This window comes from Palaemon carinicauda, chromosome 35 (genome assembly GCF_036898095.1).
Source record: "Palaemon carinicauda isolate YSFRI2023 chromosome 35, ASM3689809v2, whole genome shotgun sequence".
Taxonomy (NCBI): domain Eukaryota; kingdom Metazoa; phylum Arthropoda; class Malacostraca; order Decapoda; family Palaemonidae; genus Palaemon; species Palaemon carinicauda.
The window spans coordinates 30,401,106-30,410,833 of NC_090759.1; the positions used below are offsets into that span (position 1 = coordinate 30,401,106).

Genomic DNA, 9,728 nt, shown 5'->3' on the forward strand with positions numbered 1-9,728 from the left:
TCCAGCCTAGACCCTTCTTGACGATGCTGTGTGCCCAGGGATCGAAGGTCCAACGATCCTGGAATTGGCGGAGTCTTCCTCCCACCGGAAGCACTTCATTGCTTCTGGTGTCCCGAGGGCTTGCTGCCTCGGCCGCTAGCTCCCTTTCCTCCTCTGCCTCTGGAGGGACGGCGAGAGGCGTCTTTGCTTGCACCCCTGTATGAGCCTCTACCTTTGGCACGAAAGGTAGTTGACTGTTGCTCGAAAGCAGGGGTGAAGACCGGTGACTGTGACAACACCGGTTGGGGGACCAATTGAAAGGTCTGTTGTGGTTGGGCAACCACTTGGGAGGTAGCGGGTCCCGGAAACTGACGTCTTTGTTGACGTTGCTGGGGTTTCTGTTTTTGGGATTTCCTCTTAGGTTGAGGTCCGTCGTCCTGAGAGGGTTTCCTTTTCCTGGACATGCCCCACTTGTGGAGAAGGTTCCTATTCTCCGTGGCGGCTCTGTCGGTGATTTCCTTCACAAGGTCAGAAGGAAAGAGGTGTTTTCCCCAGATGTTGGAGGAAATCAGCCTCCGGGGTTCGTGTTTCACGGTGGCACCTGCAAACACGAATTCACGACAGGCTCTTCGAGCCTTTATGAAGTGGTACAAGTCCTTCATTACAGTCATCAAGTGGGATTTGGAGAGTACCATGTAGTGGTCTGGTACTCTGGTGTCACAGGCCATAACTTCGAGTTGGACTTGATGAGATAGGGATGCTGCGAGCCTCTCCTTCGTATCTTGTTCCCGACGAAGGAGGTGATCGTTGAGCTTAGGGAGGTCTTCATTAAACTGACGTCCGGCGACGTCAGGATCGAGCCTTCCCACGACGAAAGTATGCTGGACATCTTTCCAGTGTTGAGCGTCAGGGGGAGTAACTATGGAGAAGGGTCTGCACTCCTCCAATGTAGGGCAGGCTTTCCCTTCATCCGCAGCTTTAAGGCATGCAGCTAAGGCCTTTTCCAAGAATGGAAGAACCGCACTTTCAGGTGCGACATAAGTAGGGTGCTTCTTGCTCAGGGCCGGAAGCTTAGAGCAGGTAAAGCCTCTACTCTTGAATGCGGCGGCTAGCATAGCCTGGGCCTTTGCGAGATCGAACACTATCTCTTCCTTAGGTTCGGTCTCTTCCTTCGAGGCAGGTTCGGAACGAAGACGGACGTAACAGTCCGGGTAGGCCTCAAAGTTTGGGAAGAACTCCACGTCTTCCAAAGGGACTGTGCCGATCTTATCACTGACGAAGATTCTGCCGGTCGCGATAACCATATGCTCAGCATACCTCCACGGGTTGGCATGTGAGCAAGCAGGGAGATCCTTAACCGAAATCCTCTTCGGTTCTCTGGATCCCATCATGGACCTGATGAACTCCTGGTTCTCCTTCAACCTGTCGTCCATGACGGCTCTAATCAGTCGGATCATTTCTTGAGTAGAAGAAGAAGGATCCGGGGTCGAGGAGGTAGACGGAATAGACATTTCCGACGGTGTAGGAGTAGGAGCGGGGATGGAAGGAGGAGCAACCTCTTGCTCCGACTCGGCGTATTCCACCTTGTCTTCTTCATCTTCGGCTCCTTGAGCCATAAGCGTTTTCTCCGTGTCTTCCGAGACATCCGATATCTGTTCGTCATCTTCGGAATCCAAGCGGCACTCGTGCATGGACTGAGCCATGACTACATCAGGTTCCACTGTAATTTGGACAGTGGGGATCACGTCTTTGGGTATCACTGAATCAGGGGAGGCCTTAGGGAACAAAAGTGACCTCAATTCTTCGGTGGCCAGGTAAGGTCCGGTGGCATTTTTCTGGAAGCCACGCACCCACTTGCGTAGCTTTTCACGAGAAATGTCTCTGACCTCCGCTGAGGGAGGGTTATGGAAGGCTTCAACTAGGTGAGCCTGACAGACCGTACAGTTCAGTGGATTCCAAAACTTCAGATCCCCTTTCTTGTCTGCACAAGGGGCGTGAGTCCTGCAAGCCGTATGCCCGTAAAACTGCGGGCGTTTCACAGCGCAGAAGGCGAAATCACACTTCATCTGCTCCTCCTGTGGAAGAAAGAGAAAATGAGTATGGGGGAGTCATAAGAATGGCTCTTAAACTAAGTTAACATTAATTATTAATTTTAACTTAATGAAGGGTGTGATGCATAGAGATTGAAATAGTAAAGGAGAACATACTCAATGCATCTCGCCCGGCTGGTTACCGTAAGCTTGATCCTTGGATAATCCGAGCGACCGAAGGCACCGGATAGAGTTCCTTAGAGTTCCATAGGGCAATGGAATTCCGTGGAAAAAACCCAAGGGTAAGATTGGGACCGAGATCATTCGGTCCCAAGCTAGGGGCTAGAAGGTCTCCTTTTAAGGTAACTGCTTCCGGCAACCAGCCGTGCTAAGATGCACGCAGCATGCTGGAATTTAGAAGAATGCAAAGAGACAGCATGATCACTAACAGAACAGTACCAAGGTACTGATCTTAATAGTAGAAACAGCCTATCTGTTTGCGGTATAGGGCTATCATTGTCATATGATAGCTAGAAGAAGGGGGTGCAAGTATTCTTGACGCCTCCGGGGGTTTCCGGCATGCCGGAGTTCGCTCCAGCAGAGTTTCTGGCATTAGGACAGACAATGTTCAAAGTCAATCATATACCAGGTTGGCGGCCGCCGGTACAACGGCGGCACGCCGGCAGGGGAGCGGCGGCTCCGGCAGTCGGAGGATGCCGGTTTGGTGACTGGGATAAGGATGGTTAAAGCGGAACCGGATTGCCGGCAGTAGATGCCGGCACTCCCACGGCCGACCGGCGAGCGGACGACAAGCTAGGAGGAAGGAGAGCCACCGGTAGTAGCCGGCGGCAGTCGGCAGTCCCCCGGCACACGGGGGGCTGGCGGCAAGGTTAGGGAGAGTCACCAAGGTAGGAGGCAGGTATTGCCGACAGTAGAGGCGGCAAGAGACCAGCACCCGGATAGGGAGAGAGACAGGGGGGAGGGAAGGAATGCAGGAAGTTCCGTCATGGACTCCGGACATCCCCCCCTCCCCTGAGAGGGTGTACCCATGATAGAGGCAGGCTCTAACATCCAGGAGCAGGGGTCACTGAGGACCGGGAGCTAGGTAGCCCAAGGGAGGGCTAGGGGACACCCAAAGGGGGGGGGGGGGGGAAGACTCCCATATGCAGAACAATTCTAGCAACTAACCCCATAGGACACTGTGAAGGTATATGTACCAGAGCGGACTGCACATGGAAGCTCGGGTAGCCCTACTACTCCACCCTAAGGAGGAATTGTAGGACAGGGGACAGATGGGTATAGACTAACCTAAGCATAGGCTAGGCTATACAAGAGATAGGTGGGGAAGGGAGAAGAGAGAAGTCTTCCAAGGAGGGGTTTCTGTACCAGAGCGGCCACTAGGGAAAGGGAGGACACTCCCTAACCTAAGATAAGGCAGATCGGCTAAAACGGTGCATGAGTACAGTTTCAGCATGGAACAGAGAAACCTTCCTAACCCAACCTAGAGCAGGGCTAAAAGTCCTGAACTAGGAAAGGAAGAAGACATATCGCTATCGCAGGAAAGTCATAGACAATCCTAGCCATAGAGGTAGGGCTAGCCTAACCTCACTCTCGGACGCAACCCTAAGGGGGGTTCATTCCCTTAGGGAGGACTGAGAGGCGATATATACTCTATTAGACATTTGATCCCTTTACTCAGAAAAGGAATCAAGGCTAATTAGAGGGAATGCCAAGGCAGGGGATGAAGGAAGCATATAGGGGTCCTACAAGTAGGTTAGGTTAGAAAGAGTCACTAACTAACCTATCCCCTATATGGTCCCTGAAGGCGAAAAACATTTGCATCACGGTCAAAAGTATTGTAAAATAATGCCACTATCTTCATAACTTAGCCTAGGATCACTAATAAATCATGCATGAACACTTATATGTAGGCTCACTGGCCTGGGGGCTATAGTAGCCGACTGGTATGAGGTCAATCGATGACCGATAAAAAGCGTCGAAACACGATACAAAAGTTCCTAGCTATGAAGACTAAATAAACTAATGTATTCGATTAGTAAATAAGGCCGGAAGCGTTGTTGTGGCTAACTAAATAAGGCATGCATAACAACAACGATGCCATAAAATGGCGGGTCCGGTAGAGGCACAGCTCTGCCACAAAACAGCAATTATCTCGGAAAGTAATATTTACTTTATGGTCAGAGCTTAACTAAACAATACTGGGACCTTGTACTCAACTTTCCAGAAGAAGGCGAGGCCGAAGGTAGCGACATAACGTAGATGCAAATCGATAAAGGTAACACAGGGAAAATCCGTCTAAGTAGGGCAGCTACTAAACAAAGGATTACGTCTCGAGTATCAGTAGTAGCCACGAGTGAGATTGGCTGTGGAGCGGCTCCCAGCTATTCTCAACCCTTACACACCGAAGCATTAACTCTGTTCGGGGTGAAGATAGCTATGTGGCGCGTTCAGACATGCGTCCCCTGTTGATATACGATGTCTTAAAGGGAAACCTTTGAGATACTCGCTCCAGAAGTTAGAATTCTGTGATAACCTGTGGTTAAATTCTCTGGGAATATCTTAGTAGTCTTATACCCAAGGAAGCTACCAAAAAGGAACCTTCCATCAGGACGCCATGGCTTGAGCCCAAAAAGAAGTTTTTAAGACTTTAGATTAGGAAAATGTAAGAATTAGAATTAATGGGGAATACCTTAACAACTTAAGATTTGCAGATGACAAAGTTGTGTTTAGTGAATCGTGGGAGGAATTAAAAAATATGATAAAAGATTTTAATAGAGAAAACAGAAATGTAGTACAGAAAATGAATATGAGATTGTTAATGAATAAACGTACTTAGGTCAGACAGTGAGTGTTTCCCCAGGACATGCGACTAAAATTTAAAGAAGCATAAGCATGAGAAGGAGAGCATTTGGAAAACAAAATAAGATAATGAAAAGTAAAATGCCACTTTCTCTAGAAAGAAAAGTATCTAATCAGATGGTCTTATGCATCAGAAACTTGGATCCTTATTAAAGCCTTAAAACATAATCTAGTTAGAACTCAAAGAGCTATGAAAAAATAATGATGGGAATAACACTAAGTGAGAGAAAAAGAGCAGTATGGATATGAGATTAATAATAAAAAAAAAAAAAAATGGACATGGGCAGGACATATAATGAGAATGACAGACAATATATGGACATTAAGAATAACAGAATGGGTTCCTAGAGATTGCAAAAGAAGCAGGGGAAGGAAGAGAATACAATGGATTGATGAACTAAGAAAGTTTGCGGGTGCAGACTGGCACAGAAAGGCCATACACAGGTGCAGGTGGAAGGACATGCCTGAGGCATTTGTTCTCCACTGGACAATTGAGGCAAACGACCCCAGTTGTCTCTATCTTGAGCTTTTAATTCAATACTTCTCCATTCATCATCTCCTACTTCCCACTTCATAGTCCTCAGCCATGTAGGCCTGGATCTTGCAACTCTTCTCGTGTCTTGTGGAGCCCAGCTGAATGTTTGGTAAACTAATCTCTATTGGTGAGTGCGAAGAGCGCGCCCAAACCATCTCCATCTACCACGTATCATGATCTCGTCCACATGTGGAACTCAAGTAATCTCTCTTATAGTCTCATTTCTAATCATGTCCTGCCATTTAACTCCCAACATCCTTCTGAGGGCTTTGTTTTCAAATCTACTAGATCTATTGGAGAATGTTTCATTGTCATAATATGACTCATGTCCATACAGTAACACCGATCTCACTAAATTGAGACATAGTCTGATTTTCATATGTAATTTCAGGCAGTTTTATTTCCAAATTTTACTTAACCTAGCCATTGCCTGATCTTCTTTTTTCAATCTTTCACTAAACTCTAATTCTAAAGACCCTGTATTGGGGATCATATTTCCTAAATACTTAAATGATTGTACCTCATTAATGCTTCTCCTTCCAATGACATTTCATCTTCCATTGCATACTACATTCTCATCATCTCTTGTCTTTCTTCTATTTACCTTCAGTCCAACATCATGTGATATTTCATGCATTCTGGTAAGCAAGCATTGCAAATCCTGTGGTGTTCTGCTAACAAGGACAGCATCATCAGCATACTCTAGATCTGCTAAATTCCTATCACCAATCCAGTCCAATCCTTCTCCACCATCTCTGACTGTTCTATGTATTACAAAATCCAAGAGGAGGATAAACAACATAGGTGACAACACATTCCCTTGGAGTACTCCACTGTTAACTGGAAAATTAATTTAAAAAGACTCCATTAACATTAACTTTGCACTTGCTATGCTCGTGAACAGACAATTAAATTAACATATTTATGAGGAATTCCATAATAACGCAGGACTCCCCACAAAATTGGCTGGTGCACACTATCAAAGGCTTTTTCATAGTCCACAAATGCCATCTATAGGGAATTTCTATATTCTATGCATTGTAGTACATGTCTTAAAATGAAAATTTTGTCAGTGCAACTTCTACTTTTTCTAAATCCTGCTTGTTCATCCCTTAGCTTTTCAACAATCTTTCTCTCTCACCTCTTTAGGAAAAGCATACTACAGTATATATTTTCATAATAACTGACGTAAGTGTTATGCATTCAGTCAGGTCTCCTTTTTTTGCTATTTTCACCAACACTCCTAACTTCCATTCATCAGGTTTTCTCTTCATGCCACATTCTACAAAATAATCTTGTAAGTTGTCTGGGAATCACTTCATTTTCCCCCAGTATCATCTCGGCAGTTATTCCAGCACATCCCGGGCCTTTCCATCTCTTTGGGTTTTTTAGGATAGCTTCGACTTCAAACATGCTGAATTCATTCATGGGCACATCAAGGTCTTCATCAGCTCCAGGTATATCAATCAAATTATTCTCTTCATATCTCCTATTCATAACCTCACTAAAGTGTTCCATCCAACGTTGTCTTTCTTCATCTTCTGCTGCTATAACAGAGCCATCTCTCTTTTTGATGGGTATATGCTTCTTTGCCCCAGTCAAGATTTCAATAATAATTCTATGAGCAATTCTTACACCATAGCCATTTCCTGAATTCATAGCTTTGTCAGCCTCATCTGCTTTACTGTCTTTACTGGCTTTTCTTTTGACCTCACTATCAATACTGGAATACTTTCTTAAGGTTAGGCAATTCAACACAATCATAAATAAATTTAATTGCTGTATCATTCAAATACTTATACTCTGCATTTATTGAATAACTCACTAGGATGAAACATATATTGAGCATAGAGATATTTAATTGAAATTAATAAATCTTCAAAAATAGTTGCTGCAATATTTTAAACATTTATGGAACTATAAATTAACCCTGATATGATGTGGGCATTACAGAATAGAAACTTTTGAATGGTATTCAAAATGAAATGTCTTGAATTGAGGTATAAAACCCCAATGAATTATAAACATACAAAATATTCATGAGGTAATACTGTTTACAAAATTCAATCTATATCTATATACAGAAATTCACAATAAATAAAACTCTATATGTACATCTCTGCATCAATTAGATTAACTAAAAATATCATAAGAATAAAAGAAACACGACTAGCTCATTTTTAGTACTAGAAACTTCTCTTATTGAGGAATGTGATCATGCTTTATGAATTCATCCTTACACTGAAACTCACTAGAGCAAATATCACATGTATAAAGCTCAAAAGTGTGAACAGATGAATCTCCAAGAAAGTCTGCATATACCAGAGTACTTTCCCCTTTAATGTCAGGAATGTCACTGCAAACTGAGCCATCTTGAATGACAATTGTTCTGTGTTCAGATATCTCACTTGTAGAATGAGCTGGCACTCCTTCCTCTTCTTCCACTGAACTATTATGAGAGGTTATGGCTTGGCAATCTCCTTCACTATAATCTGATATGTCATAACTCACACATGTTGAAACAGCTACTGCAGGAGCAATAGGCTTACCACTCTCATCTCTTGCTGCTGTAGTATCAAGAATTTTGGTATCTAGTTTTGGCTCTTCACAAAATATTGATGTCACACAATGCTGTTTACGCATGTGAGCAGCAAGTCCAGTATTATTTTTGAATTTACAATTGCAAATATTACATGATCTAACAATGGTCTTCTGGCTGAGTTCATGAGTCTTCATGTGCATTTTCAAATTCCAGTTATTAGCATGAGCCTTACCACATAACTTGCAAAGTAGATTTTTCTCTTTCAAGTGTATACAATGAATGTGTCTTTTCAGATGGGGCTTTGCTTTAAAGCTTTTTTCACAATAGTTACACACATATGGACGACTGCTAAAATGATAACGCTCATGACGTTCCAATGATGACGAAATTGCAAACGTTTTCCTACAAAACTTACACTTAAAGCTTCCAGTTCCTTGATGTTTTGCTTCATGCTCCTTATGGTTAGAGTGGGATTTAAACTGTTTTGAGCAAAATTTACATTTGTAAGGACTAAATCCGTGATGGACCTTTTTAACGTGATCTTTGAGTTTAGTGGCATCAGGAGCCTTGTAACTGCAATATGGACAAGGTCCCAACCGCTCTCCATTATGACGCCAAATTTTGTGATATCTTAGAGCTTGTCGCTGTGTGAATTCCTTACCACATTCATCACATTGAAAGCATTGTTTTGAACCTGTGAGAGATTCTGGCTGCTCAACTAAAGACTTGGATGTTTCCTGAGAGATTTCTATGCGGTCTTTATTTGGAATCTCAGCATTAAGAAAGATACTTCTTGATGGGTCAAGCCTCACCTCTCCTGGGGTAGATTCACCACTTCCTCCTGTAGGTAGTAAAGTCATAAAGAAATAATTATGCCTAACAATAACTCTATAAATCACATATACAGAAAGGGTAATCATGATGCTACAGATTATTATGGCTATATTTTTCTTCAGTACTGATGTAAATGAAGTAAAGCTGCCTGTGTACAGTATTCAAGTGTATGGACAGGGTCTGAGGAAGAAATGTGCTGTCATCTAAGAAATAGTCTTTAAAATCTGTATTTATAGCATATCAGATTACATAGAGTACAAAGAACTTTAAAAAGTATAAATTGTGGAGTTAGCACATACTTCATAGTAAACAAGAGGACTGTTATACAGAAATGGTGGGGTAAACAATTTGGTTATGACACCTAGCTTGATGTCAATGCAAAATCTGAGTCCCATCTCATGAAGAAAATGTATGAATCTAGATCTCAAAATAAAATGAAAAAAAAAAAAACATATATATTGTAACTTATCATGAGACTAAGAATACACTCTTAGTTGTGTCCTTGATTAAGTCTTATGTTTAATCCATACACTTCCCATGGGTGGGTATCACTTGCTATGATCATTCCAAGAGACACTGTAGGCAGTATATGAGGGCCTTCCAGTTTTAGTGAGTACTGAGCAGGAAAGGTTTCTGTCTTCCCCTTTTCATTGATTTGAATTCATGAATTGGGTTATAAAGCTAGCATTTGGACCTAGGAGGTCATTCAGCACCCATGTGTAACTGGGATGAAACTGTTGCATTAACAAATTAAACATTAATTCCTTTGAGTCTTTTATAAGTCTAACACATATTTCTGTTCCAATTTTTACCATTCAATAAAGAGCATAAAACCTGGGGAAACTCACTCGATTCTTATAATGAACCACAGATTTTGTAAAGAATAGATATAATAATAGTTATGGTTAGAGTACTCGTCGTGTGAATT

At 42.8% G+C, this 9,728-nt stretch overlaps 1 protein-coding gene across 1 annotated transcript; it reads right to left on the bottom strand.

Moving 5' to 3' along the window:
- Positions 1 to 7,623: 7,623 nt before the first annotated feature.
- LOC137627209 (zinc finger protein OZF-like) lies at positions 7,624 to 8,886 on the bottom strand. The gene has a single exon (XM_068358290.1). It carries the CDS (start codon positions 8,884 to 8,886, stop codon positions 7,624 to 7,626), a length of 1,263 nt encoding a protein of 420 aa, XP_068214391.1.
- Positions 8,887 to 9,728: the final 842 nt, after the last annotated feature.